The 21,352-nt window shown below is 34.5% G+C and overlaps 1 protein-coding gene across 1 annotated transcript in view; it reads right to left on the bottom strand.

Moving 5' to 3' along the window:
- The window catches only part of LOC129270192 (uncharacterized), an 80,215-nt gene that overhangs the window by 8,633 nt on the left and 50,230 nt on the right, over positions 1 to 21,352 (bottom strand). The window contains exons 26-34 of the mRNA XM_064106019.1: positions 20,245 to 20,404; positions 19,500 to 19,541; positions 18,580 to 18,627; positions 17,766 to 18,107; positions 14,238 to 14,399; positions 11,838 to 12,176; positions 10,618 to 10,710; positions 2,560 to 2,907; positions 597 to 695 (exon numbers count right to left, since the gene is read on the bottom strand). Coding sequence (XP_063962089.1) covers positions 597 to 695; positions 2,560 to 2,907; positions 10,618 to 10,710; positions 11,838 to 12,176; positions 14,238 to 14,399; positions 17,766 to 18,107; positions 18,580 to 18,627; positions 19,500 to 19,541; positions 20,245 to 20,404 — 1,633 coding nt within the window. The remainder of the gene's footprint in view (positions 1 to 596; positions 696 to 2,559; positions 2,908 to 10,617; positions 10,711 to 11,837; positions 12,177 to 14,237; positions 14,400 to 17,765; positions 18,108 to 18,579; positions 18,628 to 19,499; positions 19,542 to 20,244; positions 20,405 to 21,352) is intronic.

The raw sequence follows: 21,352 nt of genomic DNA, 5'->3' as shown, positions 1-21,352 counted from the left end.
ATGTTTGGTCGAAAACAATAAAAAAAAATTTTTTTTGCTTGTCAAATTTTTTGTCGGGAAAATGTGCCCCCCCCCTTTTTTGGGAAAATCCTGGATCCGCCCCTGCAATAGCATTTTATAAATTTGCAGTATAAAGATCAATCACTATTATCACTAGTTTATTGTATGTGGGTCATGATTCCATTGTGACATCTGTATCTAAACTCCAGGAATATATAACATTGTAAAATGAAATTTTAAAAATTCCAAAGGGAGCAAGGCAAAATGCATATAACGAAAACAACCATCAATGTCTGGGTAGATACCTACATGTAAAAGAATTCTGTTTAAGCACTCTCCTTACAGGGTGACATAAGAACTCTCTAAATAATTAGAAAATGTTCATAATTTGTACAGTTAATACTATTTACACTTTTTGTTATTCAAGTGAACCAGCATTCACTTGCAAATTTGCAATTGATTTTGAGATGTATAGTTGATTTTGTGACCTTGAATGGAAGTTTGCTGTTATGGTTTTTTGCCTGTTTGATCTTCCTCTTCTTAATCAATAAATTAGTTAAGGTGCATTCAGGCCCTTAATTGAATGACATATTTACCGCAGGTTGGTTCATCGCTGTTATCTGGACAGGTGACAATACCATCACATATCCTCTGTGGAATGATAATTCTGTCGGTACCGGGACATCCGCTGATGTCTTCAAAAGAACAAAACATAGATGAATGCAGTTGCAATACAAATAGTATTGGACGTTTTACATAAAAATGTCAACCTGTTAAACTAATAAAAAAATTTATGCTATTTGACTTCCACAAAAACTTCATAAGAATATGAAATAGATGAATGCAATTGAATTACATATAGTATAGCATGTTTTAAAACAGAAACAGTTTAACTGTTAAACTAATAAAATGTGCACTCGCTGCTATTAGACTAAAATATTCAATTGTGCAAGTGTTATTTGATTCTACTGAAGTTTTGTTTACAAAGTGCACATTGCATTTTGTGGTCTGAAAAAGAATACCAATAATTTCTTAATCCTATCTATGCAGGGTTTTTTTGGGTGATCATATGGCCGGGGGGACCCCCGCCCCTTGAGATCCTGGCCGCTGACCGCACCGAAATTCTGCACGAACATTGCCTAGGACATAGTCTTCAAAATTGTAGTAATTATTTCATAAAATTTCTATTGATTAACTCTTAACCCTAACTAGGCCGGGCTTTTTTGGCTGTTCTGTGGCCGGGGGGGGTTGATTCAACCCCCCCCTGAGATCTCAGCCGCCGATCGCGCGAGCGCCGCAAAAATTTGCACGCTGGTAGTGTGCGATGTAATCTACAAGGCTGTATGGTAAAATTTTCCAAAATAATGAGATTTCATTTTATATGAATTAATTATGCTAATTTATGCATAAATCATACTTTTTGCTCTAATTCACTAAATAAAGCTCCTAGAATGCTAATTTTTGGTAAAAAATATTCTTTGTAGCATTCTTAACAATGGCAATTGAAAAAAACTTCGGTTTGGAAATCAATTTCCTATGTATTTTATTGTTTTATGAATTTCTTATGTATTTCTTTGTTTTTCAACCTTTTGTTTTTCTTTGTTTTTTTCACCAGATTTATTGCACAACTTTTTTGAAGCATAATTATGCTAAAATCAATTGCTTTCAGCTGTATAAAGTAAAAATAATCATATCTTTATGAATAAGATGAGAAAACTCAATTTGCATTGACTTTGTACACTAAATCACGTTTTGGAACAATTTTTGGTCTGACATGCACTTACAAAATGTTGCGTAATTTCGAAACCGCGTACCCGGGGGTCTTAAATTTGGTCTCAAAAGATGCGCGAGTCTTAAAAGTATAAACTCTGTGAGTGGCGCGGTCAAAAAATTTTGCGCGGCGGAATGATCGCAGAAAATGTTGAGGGGGGGGTTGATTCAACCCCCCCCCCCGGCCATTTTAGGGTTAACATGCCATACACACTACTAACCCAACGCCACAGTGCTAATCCGATAGCTTTTGGGTTGAAAACACGTTTTTGAGGAATTCGGGTCTGACATGCACTTATGTAATGTTGCGTAATCTCAAAAACAAACAAGGTTTTCGTGTTCCAAAAATATTGCTTTAAAAAAATTAATGGGGCCCTCTGAGCGCCCCCCCCCCCCCCAGATAGGGTTACTTTAAATTTGAATTTTATATTCTTTATTATTTCACAATGTGCACATCATGTTTCATTATTTGAAAAAAAAAAATTTCTTAAGCACTTCTTCTTTAGCATTAAGAATTACAACTAATTTTATTGGTAATGTTATCAAAATCATCAATGTGAATTGTTATTATTGTTAACTGAAATTAGTAATGCAAATATGGACTGTTATTGTAAAAGTGAATTTAACAATATTTTTATTGTAATGGACACATCCTCGTGCATGTGTAATTTGTTTTTAAATTGTGAATTCCATGGAAATTCAGACTTCTGAAATGGCAATTCTGAATAAATATATCTTGAATCACAAATGTAGAATCAATAACTGATTGATTGATGACATCAGATATACCTTGTGGATGTAAGGCCATCACCTCCATTGTAAAATCCCTTGTTCCCGCGAGGGAGGTAGCTTGTATCAACAGATTTCCGCTCGGGAAGACCTTGTCCGCAGCCTCACCAAAAGCCCTGCTAAGCGGCCCTTCAATGGTCCAAACATAATCCTCACCGATATCTGCTTCTATGGAAGTCACTCTGATGAAATCACCAGGCAGCAACTCGACGTAATAAACCATAACGATCAAATCAAGGGTTGGATCAGTTGATACGACTGACCATTCAAGCGGTGATTCATCGACAAATTGAGGATTGGAACGTGACAGGAAGGTTATACTTTCTCCCTCTTCTAACTCGAATGGAGCTGAAATTATCAAAAACATCAGATAAGAATTATGACTATTATTACTGCCTTTAATCTCCCTCCTTAAAAAAGAGGAATTCATATGTAGATATACATACATGTATATGTATATATATGATTTTGATCAAACAAATACTATTACTGCGATTATGAGGACTATCCACAGGGAAGATTAGGAAAGCATGGGAGATAATGATTCATGTAAAATGAACTATACAGCCTTTGTCAAATTAAGCTATACACTACAAACCTTCACTTGATTATGTTAATTCATACCATTGTGTATTTTTTTTGTTGCAGAAAAGGTCTTATTTCACTTTCCGATATGCAGGCTAAACAAAAATGTCCATCCTTTGTAATTTTGAAATAGTATCAATCCATTATGTAAGATGCAAAAAAATAGAATCAAAATTGTCAGCAATAGGTTTTTAAAACTTCTAGGAACAAGGGTTTTAATTATATTATGTTTATATAAGTATGCTACATTTGTAAATTAACAACAAGAACAATTACTGATTTATTGTCATTTGCCATATCAGCTCTGTGATTCTCTGAAGATAATGCCATATATAGATTTATATATACCATGTGAGTTAAAAATAACTTGACACCTCACAAATCTCCAATTTAAAGTACACACACGAAGAAAATTCACAAAAGTGATGATTATAGACAAATTATATATGGAGGGAAAGGTCTTGTCTTTTTATACACAAATATGTCACTAAAAATTCTTATAGATGTCGTGGAAATGCAAGAAATGAAATTATTAGAGACCCTTCTCAGCCCCCCAGACCGACAATCGTGCACTAGAAAACAGTCGAGAATAACGACGTCACACAATCAACGAGCTCATCATCCCTCTGTGCATCACCTTACTGACCTGTTCAATATCTTCTGAATTTACCGTTTTCTTCTTGTAATGTGGTATCCGATTTCTGTTTTCGACAACTTCAGACCAAAAGTGAACCAGAACTGTGTTACTTTGCCCGTTTTTAATTAATTGGGAACTGTAAAGATCGATTTTGTCCACTGGACAGGGTCGTTGTGTTGCTCCAGTCAGTGACTGAGTGAGCGAGTCAGTGTTTACTGAAAAACTTCACTACTTGCCGCTGGTGCACTGCAGGGGAGCCGATGCTGCACGTTCCGCTGTTTGATCCATCCACAAAAGGCATCATACCTTAAAGTCAAGGTAAGCATGTTTGGAAATTGTACTTGTTCTGGCGTCTGACCGACGAAGCATTCAGGTCAGATGACACATACAGATCTAATATAATTTTAGAATCATGCATTATTTCATGCTGTACTACCATCCATGAGGCATGACTACGTAAAGTCTTTTTTAAAAAGGTTTTTGTGGCAGATTTTTTCTTCAGTCAGATTTCTAAATAAGCTGGCCAGGCAATGGCTTAAATTGGCTTGGTTAGACTGAAAAATCTGCCGTTTCAGAGGAATGTTTAATTAAAGGAGAATGAAACTCTTGGAGCAAGTTAGCTTTTGTGAAAGCAGAAAAATCAAAGAATAAGATCAACAAAAGTTTGAGTAAAATAGGACTAGCAATAGAAGAGTTATGAGCATTTGAATGTCGAGATCACTAATGCTATGGAGATCCTCCCATTGGCAATGCGACCAAGATCTATGATGTCACAGATGAACAACTCTCCCCTTTTGGACACTGAAAATATACCCCAAATATACCTCTTTTTGCTCATTCTAATCATATGACAAACGATTCATCAATGATATAATGTTGTGAAACCTCTGTACTTGTCCTCTCATAAAGAGAACACCTCACCTTGTGATAGACTCTATAAAAGTGAGAATATAAGTGAAATAAGTACTAAAGTAATGAGGGAGTTGTACGTGTGTGACATCACAGATCTTGGTCGCATTGCCAATGGGAGGAACTACATGGCATTAGTGATCTCAATATTCAAATGCTCATAACCTTCTTATTATTCATTCAATCTTCCTCAAACTTTCAACAATATGTTTCTTTGATTTTTCTCTTTGATATGGATTCAGCTGGTTTCAAGGGTTTCATTCTCCTTAAAGCTATTTTTATTCTTCTTGGAATTAGGAATAGGATGTCATGAAGCCAGACAAAATTTCAGCACTGCAGTGGTTACCCTGATTCCTGACCGAAATTAGAGTCTGGTGTGTCTTTCAATAATGAAGATAAATGCACTCTTTGTAATGACCCAGAGAGCACAGCTCAAGTGATGTTCGTGTAGGCTCCACTCCGCTTCACTATATACACCTATACCCGGGTAGCGTACGTGTAGTGTAGCGGTAGTGAAGTGGAGTGGAGCTTACACAAACATCACTTGAGGTAGAGCACTGGTGCTCTGAGTGGAACTTTTCACAGTCTAAACCTACTATTATTTGTCGTCGACCGGGAATTACATGCCACTGCACCGACTTATTCCTGTATCAGATGATGATGAAAATCTGTGCACCAAAACTAGAATATAAACTGATTAAAGTCAAACTAAAAATGTCTGGTAGGCTTCCTACTATAGTGTACATACTTCCTACCGTAGCCTGTAGTACATTTATTAACCAATTTGTTCAAAAATATTGTGGCTGTTGCAGACAGTATTTCTTGTAGTCCTTCTTAATCATCAAAATAATAAAATTCATACTTTGATTTGATTATTTAGACTATTTCTCTTTTTTTCTCTCTCTCGTCTACATACAGATCTGCACACTTGCTGACTCTGGTCTCTGCTTACTACTTCAATCTGGGAGATTCTGATATGGACATGTGGCCATTTTTTCTTCACTCTGCTTTCCTGGAGCTACGATTTGCAAGTATTGGACTGATAATGATACAACAGGAAATTTATCTTTATTGATCTTGGAAACATCAATTTAGAGCAGTTTTGGAGAGGACTATAATATTGAATTGGACAGGAATACAGCTTGTCAAAAATAAGAACACACAATTTAAAACGAAAGAACAATTTTAATGTAACTAGGGCATTTTGTGAGAAATTTTCTACTCAATCACACGTCCCAAATCAAGGGTAAGTCCTTTGATTAAACACAAACATTTAGTTAAATTGCATGTGCAACTCAACCTTATTACGCTTCAATTTGAATTTGAGACTTACGCTTTGAACATAAGTTTCTTGCAATGCCCCATAGTTATATTTTGTTAGCAACTCTGTATCAGTTCTATAACATGCTGATTGCTGAAAGTTAAGTGTCGTGTATATATCGTCACAATTTTTTATCGAAAGGTATAATATATTTGTCCTTTTAAACAATATTTGAATATGGGTACGCCTTTTATTAGATTTCCATGATATTCATTGCATGTACATGTATGAACAAAAGTGAAATATTTATTGTGAAGCACTGTGAATGTTGTTTGCAGTTGTGTGATGGTTCATCATGTTTGTTATAAGACGGTAAGCCTGGTGGATGTGAGGAAGTGGCCTGGATGAAAGGAAAGTGAACATGTGTCCAATTACTGGTTTGCATATTTTAAGACAATTTTGTTTCTGGATAAATATCGCTATGCATTCCATGTGAAGAGTAAAGGAGAAGTCCACCCAACCAAAAATTCATTTGAGTTTAAAGAAAAATAATAAAATATTGCAGATAATTTCATAAAAACTTTGATTCAAATTTAAATAATAAAATTCCAAAAAAATTGAAATGAATGTGATGTCACATAATCAACTCTAATTTGCATATCATTGTTTTGTGTATATAAATATTATAATTGTTTTGAATAAAAAAACAAAAAAAACAAGGGAAATTACTCTATTCAAATAATTTTTAGTTGATGTGGACTTGACTTTTAACTCATCCTCTACCCCTCCCATCCCTGCCCAAATAAGTGTAGAATCTAATCAAGAACTTGAAAATCAAAAGCACCAATTAAGAAGATTTGATAAATGCAGGTCTGAATAGAATCTCACATGAAAATAAAAATAGAAAAAAGAGCTTACATTCAAAGTGAACAAGTTCAGTCTTAGAATCATTTAAAGAATGTGCTGAGGCTCTGTCAAGAATGCAGAATAATAAATCACCAGGTAGCGACGGCCTCACAGTCAAGTTTTATAAATGCTTTTGGAGCAAGCTAAAAGATATGTTAATGAACAGTTTAAATGAAGGACATAGAAAGCAGCAATTGTCTCCAAGTCAAAACATGGCCATGTTGGCGTTATTGTTTAAAAAAGGAAATAAAAACATCATTCATAACTGGAGACCAATATCAATCCTAAATGTGGATTACAAAATTCTTGCACAAGTTCTTGCCAAACGACTACAAAATGTAATAACGAGCATTGTATCTCCCGATCAAAGTGGTTTTATTAGAGAAAGGTCTTCAGCCGAAAATATACGTCTGGTGCAAGATATAATTGATTATTATCAGGGCATAAAAGCCCCGGGCATAATTATGTTTCTGGATTTTGAAAAAGCCTATGACAACATAAGTCATAATTTTCTATTTTACCTTTTAAAAAGATTAAATTTTGGAAATTCATTCATTCGGTGGATTCAATCGATGTATAAAAAAGGCAGTGTGTTAAATCATGGCTGGATCTCTGAAACTTTTCAAATTAAAAGGGGTGTAAGGCAGGGGTGCCCCCTCTCATCACTACTTTTTATTATTGTTGCAGAAGTTTTGGCGACGAAAATTAAACAGAATCATAAAATTGAAGGTCTCAGTTTACCGATTTCGCAGTTGAATGATGATCAAGTAGAAGTAAAAATATCTCAATTTGCAGATGATACAACTATATTTATGAAAAATAAAAATTCTCTTTCTATTTTGATGGAAGAATTAATACTATTTGGTTCAAATGCTGGGCCAAGGATTAATTTGCAAAAAACCAAGCTGCTGAAGCTTAATATTGATATTGTCCCCGGACAAATAGAATGTACTGAAGAACCGAGAAAATATTTAGGTATATATGTTGGGAAAAATGAGAAAGATGTTGAAGATTATAATGGGCAAAATAAACTAGATAAGATACAAAATATTATTAGAGTATGGAAACTAAGAAATCTAACATTTTTCGGAAAAACTATTATCATCAAAACTTTGTTGGTGTCTCAAATTGTGTATCCTGCAAAAGTGATTAGAGTTCCCCAGAAAGTAATCAAATCTCTAAATAAAATGTTATATACTTTTATTTGGAATTCTTCAAAAGAAAAGGTTAAAAGAAATGTTTGTATAAATAAAACAAACGAAGGTGGTCTTAGTATGGTCCACTTGGAATCGAAAATTGAATCGCTTAAGATTTCGTGGATAAGCAAGTTGTTAGAGCAAGGCGAACGTAGTTGGAAATTTCTTTTTAATTATTGGTTATCAAAGATTGGTGAAATTCCTTTATGTTTTGAATACAATATATCAGCAAAAGATATGAATTTTCTTTGTACAAAAGCAAATATACCTAGTTTTTACCATGATTTTTTTTGTAGCTGGTCTAAGTTAAGATATATTGGTATATTTGGAGTAAAAAACATTGAAAATGAAATCATTTGGAATAACAGCAATATTACTTTTAATAAACGTATGTTGGTATTTGAGAAATGGAAGCATGCAGGTATAATTAGGGTTAAAGATGTTATAAGAAATTGTCAGTGGTTAGCACCAAATATTCAAAATAAATCTGTCTATTCTTCTCAGCTTTTATTTGATTTAGAATATGCTAAATTAAAAAAGTCTTTTCCTGTTTATTGGTTGAATAAGTTGTTTAAGGAAAATTATCCACTCGAAAAAAAAGTGAACGAATCTTAATTTCATTAAAAAGTGGAGAACAAATAACTCTAGATTATTTACCAACAAGAAAGATATATTCTTTATTATGTTCGGAGGTATCGGAAGAACCAGGCATTGTTTCTTTTTGGTCTAATCTTTTTTCATTACCAGTTTCCTTTAGTTGGAACCATGTATTTTATTTTAAGTTGCATTTAATTGTGGATAATAGAATTAGACAATTTAGTTTTAAATTTTTGAACAAGATTTTACCCTCAAGAGACAATTAATTTAAGTGGCATGTAGTAGAAAACAACTCATGTAACATTTGCGGAGAAGTTGATACCACTTTTCATTTCATACTGTATTGTAAATATGTTCGATTTTTTTGGAAAATTATAGAAAGGTTGGTATTTTATATTTTCAAGATTACTATTTCTATAGATGAAAAAACATTAATCATAGGTTATGATCTGCAAAGTTCCAGCAATGTTATGTGTAATTTATGTTGTGTTATTGCTCAATTTGTTATTTATCGAAATTACATAAAAAGCATATTCAAAGGAAAAAGATATGATGCGAATTCTTTATGGATTGAATTCAAGCTTATTATGATAATTTATTTAGAAAGTTTATGTAAACAAAAAAGCAAGTTCGGAATTTTGAAAAAATGTGATATTCAAAAAATTATTGCATTATTGAAGTGAATTGATTTTTTTTTTAATTGTTTGTATATATATGTCCATGTTATTGTGAAGAAATACCTCGATTAAGAGGATAAAAGAAAAAAAAAGAATCATTTAAAGAAAGCTTATTCTGAAATGTCCAAGTTCTAACATCCTTCAAACAATCTTCCATTTTTGGATAGCACAAGAGCAATATGTATATGTATATACATATATATATATATATATATATATATACATGTATCCATTCTTTTATTAATTCACCAACAGATTTAAACCATTGGAACACTCTAGCTGAAATATTTTGCTCAAACCCATTTGGTAATAGAGTTAAGGCATTTCAAAAGGGGGATTATTTTTTTGGTTGCGTTAATGAAAGATTGACAACAATATTCATTTAACCCTAAATAGACTGGGCTTTTTTGACGCCTGATTCAGCCCCCTTATGATCTCGGCCATCGATCGCGATGAAAATTGGCACACACGTTACCCATGGCATAATCTACAAAACTATAAGATCAAATTCTGCGAAAAATCTCATTACTAATTATGCTAATTTATGCATAAAATTGAAAGTTTGCTCTAATTAACTAAATAATGCACCTAAAATGCTAATTTTTGGTTCACTGACTCTTTATAGGAATCTGATCAAACGTATACTAAAAAACTTTAACATCACTTTTATTTTCTAATAATAATAGCCAATTTTTATATAGCGCTTTTCCCAGAATGGCTCAAAGCGCATTACAGCAAATTATTACCCCGGTCATTGGATTCATTTCAATCCTGCACGAAAAGTGCACAATTTCCACTCCCTGGGGAGCATTCCTTGCATTCAGCCAATGTATTTCATTGTTTTCTAAATTTCATATGTATTTCTTTGTTTTTCGACTTTTCGTTTTTTTAAATGTTTTTTCAATGGAAATTGTCGGGGACTTTATTTTGCCCATAAACAAAATGAAATAAATTGATTTTAATCAGTAAAAGGAAATATGATAAATTTGTGAATTTTGGCTAAAAACACTATTTGCATTGGATTTGCACACAAATTTATATTTTTGAACAATTCTGGGTCTGCATGCACTTAAGAAATGTTGCATAATTTCCAAACTGCATACGGAGGGGGGTCTCAATTTTGGTCTCAAAATTTGGGCGAGACTTGAAAGTAAAAAGTCAGCGAGCAAAGCGGTCAAAAATGTTGCGTGGCGGATTTATCACAAAAAATGTCAAGGGGACCTGAAGCAGCCCCCAGTCTTTTTAGGGTTAAATCTCAATAGATTAAACACAAAATTAAACTAGACTTACAGCAACCAAATTCGTCGCTTCTGTCGGAACAATCCACTTGTCCATTACAAAGAGACTGGTATGTTATTTCTCCATTTTTACAAAATGTCAGATCTGCAGAATATCAGAAGGTGAAAGAAGAATTTTACCAAGTAAAATAACAAACTATATATTTCATATCTAGTTTTGGAGTCAAGAATATGCACAGATCAAGTATTATTATTAACATGAATTCAAAAAGAGCAACAATTATTGAAACAAAAAATTTGAGCATCGCAAAAGCATGGTAGGTGTTTGATGATGATTGTCTTAAAATGAGAGGCTGACAAGTAACACATCTAAAGGCTGCCGCACAATGTACAATTAGTCTTCAATCTGAGTTTGGAATAAAACATTAAAGGCGAGTATTGAGACATGGAGCATCTTACTGTGTAAAGTTCTATATCATCATACAAATACTTTATTGACTATGCTACCATCCTTATTAGAATGAAAGAAAATATAATATCTAGTCATAGTGATGTCATATCAATTGTATAATTGGCTACTATTTGAAACCACTTTTGCCAAACTAAAGGCTTGTAATCATCCTAAATTGTTTTATCAGTATTCTTACAGGAAATTTGAACCTCAATTTTCATTCATATTTTCAGAAAATAAATCCAATGTGATTGGTTCCAAAATCAGATTGTGGATCAATTCAGTTGTAATGCATGCAGAGACCTTAACAGTACAAATAATTTTACAAATTGTTAATCTGAAAAAGGACAGAAATGAAAACACCTCTATAATCAAAATCAGGTGCATTGTGGTCCGGTGGACGAATCTTTAGTCTTTGAAACAGCTAGTGAACAGAACGGAAACAGATGTTGAAAATAACAATTTTTTATAAAAGTGGATTACATGATAGAATTGCTTAATAACTCAAATTAGATTGTATCAACTTTGGAGGGCGTTTATACCACTTTCTATATCAATGGGGGGGGGGTGTATGGAAGTTGTTTCCTTTCTTATTTGATAAAAATACTATTGCACTGGACTATTAATCAAACTACATGCATTACCCCATTAAAGACTGAGCCCACATACATTAAATGTATGCTGGAGTCTATGGAAAACAAGTGTTCAATCAAAAATTCATTCGGTCTCCAACAGATTAACTTCATGAAAGTAATCTTATCAGTAGAGAAATCTCTTATCCCATCATCTCACGATCAAACACGAAACTAGAAAGTGCTCACCTTCCTCATGCACCGCACTCAACTCTAGTTTGAAGCCAGACTTCCCAGTGGAAAAGTCGCTCACAAACCTCAACACCATGTATGATGCGGAGGAAATAATGTCATCAAAATCACCCTCCCCGCTGAAACTAAGCTCAGGCTCACGACCGGCATCTACATAGAGGAAGTCATATGTGGCCTCCGTGTTGAACGCTATGAATCGGAGCAAGACACTGTAATTGGCAGGAGCATGGACTACCCACAAGATTCTGAGAGACCTCGGGTAATCTTGGGGGTAGTTTGGTGATGTTATTTCCACGGCGTCTCCTACCCCAAGGTCTATGCTGATTGTTGTTGGTCCTGAACACAAAAAAGAAGAATGATAACAATACCAGTTGAAGGTAACATGGAACAGAAAACTCAATCTATTTATGGCATATACTTGGTAAAGGGTCATAGCAATTATTCATCTTCACTTTCATAATTTGATATTTTCCAATTTATAGGACAAGTCCACCCCAACAAAAAGTTGATTTGAATGAAAAGAGAAAAATCCAACAAGCACAACACTGAAAATTTCATCAAAATCGGATGTAAAATAAGAAAGTTATGACATTTCAAAGTTTCGCTTAATTTCACAAAACAGTTATATGCACATCATGGCTGGTATGCAAATGAGGAGTCTATGACGTCATCCACTCACTATTTCTTTTGTATTTTATTATATGAAATATGACATTTTCTAAGTTTCTCCTCATTGTCAAGTGATACAACGATTAATTCCTCCCTGAACATGTGGAATTAGCATTGTTTAATACTATATGGTTTAGTCAAGTTGGTCCTTATTGTCAAATCTATAAAAAATGAAATATTGTATTATTCAAACAATAAAAAACAAAATAGTGAGTGATGGACATCATCGACTCTCTCATTTGCATGTCACTGAGTTGTGCATATAGCTGTTTTGTGAAAAATAAGCGAAACTTTAAAATGTCACAACTTTCTTATTTCACATCCGATTTTGATGAAATTTTCAGCACTACGCTAGTTTAATTTTTCTCTATTTATCAAGTCAGCATTTTCCTGGGGTGGACTTGACCTTTAAAAATTTTTTGATAGATTTTTGTTGTTGGGGGTTTAACCTCCCCCCCCCCCCCCCCGTTTTAAAGGGAGCCCAAGAGCAGGTTTATACACCGAAATTCCCCCATCTACCACTGAGATCATCCATTCTCCCAAAGCAAACTTATCTTTCCTATATCTTCCCAAAACTCATATAGCCCACACTCAAACATCACTCACATCCACCCCACACTCATATAACCCACACTTAAACCTCACGCACATCTTCCCCACTCGCATATAACCCACACTTAAACCTCACTTACATCCTTCCCACACTCATATAACCCACAAATAAACCTCACCCACATCTTCCCCACTTGCATATAACCCACACTTAAACCTCACCCACATCTTCCCCACTCGCATATAACCCACACTTAAACCTCACTTACATCCTCCCCACTCATATAACCCACACTTAAACCTCACTCACATCCTCCCCACACTCATATAACCCACACTTAAACCTCACTAACATCTTCCCTACACTCATATAACCCACAATTAAACCTCACCCACATCTTCTCCACTCGCATATAATCCACACTTAAACCTCACTTACATCCTCCCCACTCATATAACCCACACTTAAACCTCACTCACATCCTCCCACACTCATATTACCCACACTTAAACCTCACTAACATCTTCCCTACACTCATATAACCCACAAATAAACCTCACCCACATCTTCCCCACTCGCATATAACCCACACTTAAACCTCACCCACATCTTCCCCACTCGCATATAACCCACACTTAAACCTCACCCACATCTTCCCCACTCGCATATAACCCACACTTAAACCTCACTTACATCCTTCCCACACTCATATAACCCACAAATAAACCTCACCCACATCTTCCCCACTCACATATAAACCACACTTAAACTTCACTGACATCCTTCCCACACTCATATAACCCACACTTAAACCTCACCCACATCTTCCCCACACTCATATAACCCACACTTAAACCTCACTCACATCCTACCTACACTTAAACCTCACTCACAGCCTCCCAGTATAACCCACACTTGCTTTCAAGAGATTTGAATTACATATATGCACAGCAGAGAGTATTAATCAATGGTAAGTACTGTCATTTCTTTTGAACGTAAATGTACAGTTCATTTAGACTGTTTCGTAAAATGTTATATTATCAAATTTGTAATAACAGTTTAAAGCTATACTGAAATCATTCAGTTTGATTTACTGATAGTAATCTTGTAAAGTAGAAGTTATGCAGTCTGTGAAACTAGACCCATGTTGTCAGAATAGGTATTGCGTCTCATACCTGGCTGCTCTGTTGGAGGTTCATATTCGCAGACATTTTGGAAATCCCAGCAGCAATCGCCGAGTGAATAACATTGTGAATCACAGTAACAGTCACCCCGATTACAGCTTTCTACTGGACTGGTACAGCAGCTTAGTTCACAGGAGCCATTAAAAGGGATGCCTAAATAAAAATCAATTCAAGGACGTTTCACAGTTATGTTTGTGCGCATCATGATCAGCACATGTTTTACACCCTGCGCGTTGACGTCATGATGGATGAACAGGTGATTTATCAGCTGTAGGTATGAGCTGATTTTTCTCATTATCTGCACTCTAACTGCAGATCCGATGTGTTATTTTATGAAGCTAATAAACTGAAATTATTCCATGGAACATTTTTCCCCTGCAGTGCTGCAAAGTATGACGAATATGATCCAGAGTTTGAATAAATGATAGAGTGGTTTGGATATTTCCTCACATAGAAACAAATCATTTGGCGCGTTTTTGGTGTTTGGCATTTTTTGCAAAGTTTGGTGCAAATGACATGGTGTTTGAATAAAGTGCAGCATTTATTGTACTGCTCAAGTTTATTATTGAAATCTCACATTATTTAAATTGGGGTTTTTGTTATCTCTCACACAAGTTTTAAGAACTGAAAGTGCTGTTAGACTTTAAAAAGAGCAAACAAATAGCAACATAAATAGATTATCCATCTTAAGGATCCAATTATTAACGATATTGCAAAATTTGATGAATATTTAATGGAATTTAACTGAGTAATAGAGCTTTAAACCCATTGTTGTGATCTTGTGAGGTCTAAAAATGCCAAATTCTTTTTAATGCGCAATTCTAAAGAACATCCATTTGGGTGAACTTTGAAGCTCTATAGCAAAACTTGTGGAATGCCTCTGGCGGTCTCACCTGCATCACGCGATTCAATATAGCAGCAGTGCTGACTTTGAAAACTACTATATAATAATTATTCACAAAAAACACCATTCATTTATTTGACCTTGATCATGTGACCAAAAACTTGTCAGTGATACTTGATTACCCCTATATCCACATTTTATACACTATATCTATAAACTTTGAAAGGTCATGTGACCTGAAACTCGCACAAGATGTTTAGTGATACTTCGTTACTCTTATGTCCAAGTTTCATGAATCAGATCCAGTTATGATGGTAATTCAACAGATTTGGCCAAAGTTCATTGACCCTAAATGACCTTTGACCTTGTTATGTTATGATGTTATGATGGCATTTCAAAAACTTAACCTAAGGTTAAGATTTTGATGTTGATTCCCCCCCCCACATGGTCTAAGTTCATTGACCCTAAATGACCTTTGACCTTAGTCATGTGACGTAAAACTCAGGCAGGATGTTCAGTAATACTTGATTAACCTTATGGCCAAGTTTCATGAACTAGGTCCATATACTTTCTAAGTTATGTTGTCATTTCAAAAACTTAACCTTTGGTTAAGATTTGGTGTTGACGCTGCCGCCGCCGCCGTCGGAAAAGCGGCGCCTATAGTCTCACTCTGCTATGCAGGTGAGACAAAATCGAGCACATATAGACCATCTTATTTTTTTGCATATTTGGAATATTCAGGTGCTAATGTATATACATGTACATGTATGTGCAAAGTTTGGTGAAAATGACATGGATTTCACTTTAACTGTGGAATGTCCTTAAGCGATACCAATGATGATAATTATGATGAAAATCAAGAAAACAATATTAAAAACAATGATCACAAAATCATTTTATTCTACCTTAATGGATCCTTCAATGCTAATGATAATAATAATTATAATAACAGCACTTATTTACCCATGCAAAGTACAATGTAGCCACTTCAGTTGGAAGCTGTTCTTCCAGCGGGCCCTACATATAACATATCATTATTACTCTTCTCCATTCGTTGAGCGCCTGACAAGGCAGGAGGTCCCATTTTTAGAGTCTTTAGTATGACTCGGTCTGGGATCAAACCCACGACCTCCCGTTCATGAGGCAGGCGCTCTACCACAGAGCCACCATGCTTTAAGTTTCTGCAAATTCTAGTAACATAGTAATAATAATATTCAACATTTATATAGTGCTTAATACAATGTTTTTAAGTGCTGCATACTATGACCCCAGTTTTAGCATATCTACTCTTATCAGCGCTCGAGCATTCAAGGAATTTCTTCCTTGTGGGTACCCATTTACTACACCTGTGTGGAGAGTGGCAAATGTACAGAAATGCCTTGCCGTAATTTCTCATGGGAAGCTGCAAGGCGCTGACCACTCTTTAACAAGTGGAATGCCTCTGGCAGTCTCATTTGCATCACGCGATTCAATATAGTAGCAGTGCTGACTTTGAAAACTACTATAAAATAATTATTCACAAGAAACACCATTCATATAATGATACAATACTATGTTCATTGACATTTGACCTTGATCATGCAACCTAAAACTTGTCAGTGATACTTGATTACCCCTATATCCACATTTTATACACTATATCTTTAAACTTTGAAAGTTATGACAGCAATCTAATGATTTCCTCTAAAATGGCCAAAGTTCAATGAACTTAAATGACCTTTGACATTGGTCATGTGACCTGAAACTTTATCAGGATCTTCAAAGATACTTGATTACTCTTATGTCCAAGTTTCATGAATCAGATCCATAAACTTTCAAAGTTATTATGGTAATTCAACAGATACCCCCCATATTGCCAAAGTTCATTGACCTTTGACGTTGGTCATGTGACCTGAAATTCGCAAAGGATGTTCAGTGATATTTGATTACTCTTATGTCCAGGTTTTATGAACTAGACCAATAAACTTTCAAAGTTATGATGGTAATTCAACAAATTCCCCCAACTTGGCCAAAGTTCATTGACCCTAAATGACCTTTGACCTTTAATAATCACGTGACCTGAAACTTGCACAGGATGTTCAGTGATACTTGATTACTCTTATGTCTAAGTTTCATGAATCAGATCCATAAACTTTCAAAGTTATGATGGTAATTCAACAGATACCCCCAATTTGGCCAAAGTTCATTGACCCTAAATGACATTTGGCCTTGGTCATGTGACCTGAAACTCATGCAGGATGTTCAGTAATACTTGATTAACCTTATGGCCAAGTTTCCTGAACTAGGTCCATATACTAAGTTATGCTGTCATTTCAAAAACTTAACCTTCGGTTAAAAGCGGCGCCTATAGTCTCACTCTGCTATGCAGGTGAGACAAAAATGGAAAACAAACACGGAGTTATGATACCCACCTGAAATACATGGGATCCTGTGTAATATTGGTGGGGTATAGTTTTAACTATAGATGAGCATATAATGGGTTGATTGTAACAAAATTTCAACTTCACCTGTTCTTATTTAAAAGCTTAGAAAAATAAGAATAAGGTACTATATACATGATTATTTTCACACACTGGTATAAGAACTACCACTCAACTGACTAGCTGAAGATAATTCCCATCTCATCAAGGTAAAATTTCAATAACAAAGTGGAAATTAAAAAAGGAATTCCTTACTTATGGCAGTAAGCGTGAGTAGGAACCCCTCTAGACCGGCAGCAAAGTCGCTCTGAAACCGTATCCACATTTTTGAAGTCACCTCAGCCAGATCTCTTGGTAGACTATAGCCCGATATGCTTGCGACCAGCGTTTCATTAGAATACGTATCTCCGTTGTATATGTATAAAAAGTCAAAACTATCTTCTAATACGAAATTGATGAAATGGACAAGAACGGCTGAATCAGCTGGAGGGATGACTTCCCATATTCTCTCTGAATCATCCGGGTATGGATCAGGATAATTCGGAGAGGTTATCATGTGGGGTGATCCAATGTTGAGACTGATCAAATCATATTCAGCTGGAATTTCAGAGGGAAAGAGTTACAAGAGAATCAGCAGGAAAGCAGCAAAAGCTAATCCAACTTCAAAACTTCAAATATAAAATGTGTCTTGATGGAATTTAAAACTTGTCTTGTTATTTCTTTTCTATTTTCATAATCTCAACAGTTTAGTTTCTCATTAAGGCATATATAATTTTGCTTGTTTCAGAAGATATCCAGGGATGCATTTCATTCATGTAGTGAATCAATTGAGAATGCTATTTAGCAATACTCGATATTTATCACATGTATGTAAAAACATTCAGCATTCAGCAAATGGATTTGTGAAAATAAAACCTAAAAAAGGGATCTTAGGTAATTAACTATAAGAATTTTCAAGGGAAACATAATCTCCTTTTTAAAGTGACATAACATAAAAGATACATAATATGAATGGAATGTTAGAATGGCCTGCAATTCAAAGAAATAGTTATAATTTTAAGATACTAACGTGTAGGGACTACGACCGTATCAGTGATGATTGGAGTAGGTGAAGTACCTAAAAATGCAATGAAATTAAGAAAGATAAGAAATTAAGTTAGATAACATTATAGGTTTCTTTAAATAATGAATATAGATTCTCAATGATGATTCATAACCTCAACAGTAAAAAAGACCAATTATTCTTATATTTAATGATACCTTGCAGTTATTGACTTCATGTCTAAGAATGGAATCAGTATTTTCTTTAAACAGTGATATGATAACAAAGATAAATAACGTATTGTAGAACAGTCTTATACATGTATAACTGTATTAAAGGGAACCAATATACAAGGAGAAAAACTATCTTATCAGAAAGAATAAAATGAGAGAAGAAATCTAAATTTTGTTTTATCAAAATCGGTTATAGAATAAGCGAGTTATGGAAGTTTGAAAACTCTTGTTGTGCTTTCTATCGGGATCCTCAAATTGGCAAACATGCTTCAAAAATGGCTGATTTTGTGGAAAACTCTCCATTTGTTTTGTACACAAATTTTCAGATTTTCCTCATTTTCTTTAAATTGCATCTTGCCTCCTTCTGAGCATAACATATGTCATCGGAAAATATAATTCACACCATATATTTCTGAGTCAGGAGGAGATAATGTGAAATATGTAAAATAAAGGGGAAAATCTGAAAATTTGTGTACAAAACAATGGAGAGTTGTCCAGAAGATCAGCAATTTTGAAGCACATTTGCCAATTTGAGGATCCCCATAGAAAGTACAACAAGACTTTTTAAACATCTATAACTTGCTTATTCATAACCAATTTTGATGAAACTTGTTTTAAATTGTTCCTCTCATTTTACTCTTTCCAATAAGATTGCTTCTCTTCTTGGGTTTCGGTTTCCTTTAACAGACCCAGTGATAATTCTCAGATACTAACTTGTAGGAACTACGACGGGATCAGTGGTGATTGGCATACGAGCTGTTGCAGAGTATTCCAAAAAAAAGAAAACAAAATTTAAGTTAAATACATTCAACGATTTATTCATTCTAATGGTTTATTCTTGAAATAAAACTCTATTGATTGTATTTGATAAAATATTAATGAAGGCAAATGGTTCTGTGTTAATCAGTTTAGCCTAGCTCACATCATTACTTTCTGGGCTTGCGTTCAGCATTATAGATATCCAAAGGATGCATTTCATTCATGTAGTGAGTCAATTGAGAATGCTAGTTAGCAATACTTGATATTTATCACATGTATGTCAAGACATTCCGCATAATATCAAATATTGTAACACAATGGATTTACGAAAAATAAAACCAAAAACAGGGGATCTTAGGTAATTAACTATAAGAATTTTCAATGGAAACATAATCTGCGCAGCAGCGTCTTTGCTCGTTGCCTGACAAAGTCTAGCAGCTTGCAGATGAAACGTTGCTTTCCTACTATGTTTGATACATCGTGAGACAACTTGTTATTTGTTCTATTCAAGAAGAAGCATTTTGAAATTATGGACGAACGACAGATATGCCACGCCATGGCATAAGCTCATCTGGCACTTCGGGCCGGGTGAGCCAAAAACACGAAAAGATAGTGAAATTATTTATGTAATAGGATCAAACCCCGCTTTGTAAAGACATAATGTAACTGAGAAAAGGCAAAGAAAATTGTTACAACATACCTCCAGATATGACAGATTCCAGGAAAGGGAGTAAAGTTGAAACCCTTGCATAGATTCCTGGAAAGCCTGGATCAGCACACCCATTACCAAAGCTTGTTACACCTGTCAGGTGCCATCTCCCATCAGCACCTTCACACACCAAAGGACCACCACTATCACCCTGGTAAAAATTCAAGACAAAAGATCATCTAAAAGAAAAAAATATAATTTTTAATATTTTCCTTTATTTGTGGGCTTTTTTTCTCCATTTTCAATTTTTCACATTTTAATTTATTTCACCTTTATATTTTTCACTTTTTGAGTTTTTAGTTTTTACTACATTTGTGTTTAATCTTTATGCAGGATTTTATATTGCAATGAATATGCATGCATGAAAAGATCATGGAAATTCGGTTAATGTACTGTTTATAGACAAACTGATGCCAATCACTTAACCCTTATTTAACTGGGGGTGGGGTCAATTTGACCCCCCCTCGATAAACCACGCTGCTCAATTACTTTTTACTTTCAAGTCTTGCGCATCTTTTGAGATCAAATTTGCGGCGCCCGGGTATGCAGTTCCAAAATCAAGCAACATTTTGTTAAGTGCATGTCAGACTCAAAATTGCTCAAAAATTCTGTGTCAATGCAAATTGTGTTTTATGCAAATTGTGTTTTAAACAAATAAATCATAAATGTATGATTATTTTTACTTTTGATGGTTAATGGAATTTATTTTATGCTTTTTATACTTATGATCGCAAAAGGGTACCCGAAAAAGCTCATTGAAAAAAAAATAGACGACAAAGGTTCCAAGAAACAAAAAAATACATAGGAAATTAATTATATTTTGACAATTTTTTTATAAATATTTGTTAGAAATGTAATAATTAATATTTACATCAAAATTAGCATTCTATTAGCTACAGGCCTACAGGGTGTTTCTTACAAAAATGTAACCCAAGTTCAAAGGTCAGCTATATCAAGAGTACATGAGTTATTGTTGATATTTCTATTTTACATGACTGAGTAACTCATCAAATCTAATTTGACACCTTGCTTGCGTCACAAGTGTCAATGGTCATAGAGTTATGATTTTTCAAAGGCAAAGGGTACAAAGCACATTTTT

Source organism: Lytechinus pictus, chromosome 10 (assembly GCF_037042905.1).
Source record: "Lytechinus pictus isolate F3 Inbred chromosome 10, Lp3.0, whole genome shotgun sequence".
NCBI lineage: Eukaryota > Metazoa > Echinodermata > Echinoidea > Temnopleuroida > Toxopneustidae > Lytechinus > Lytechinus pictus.
This window is presented reverse-complemented; position numbering and strand designations above follow the sequence as displayed.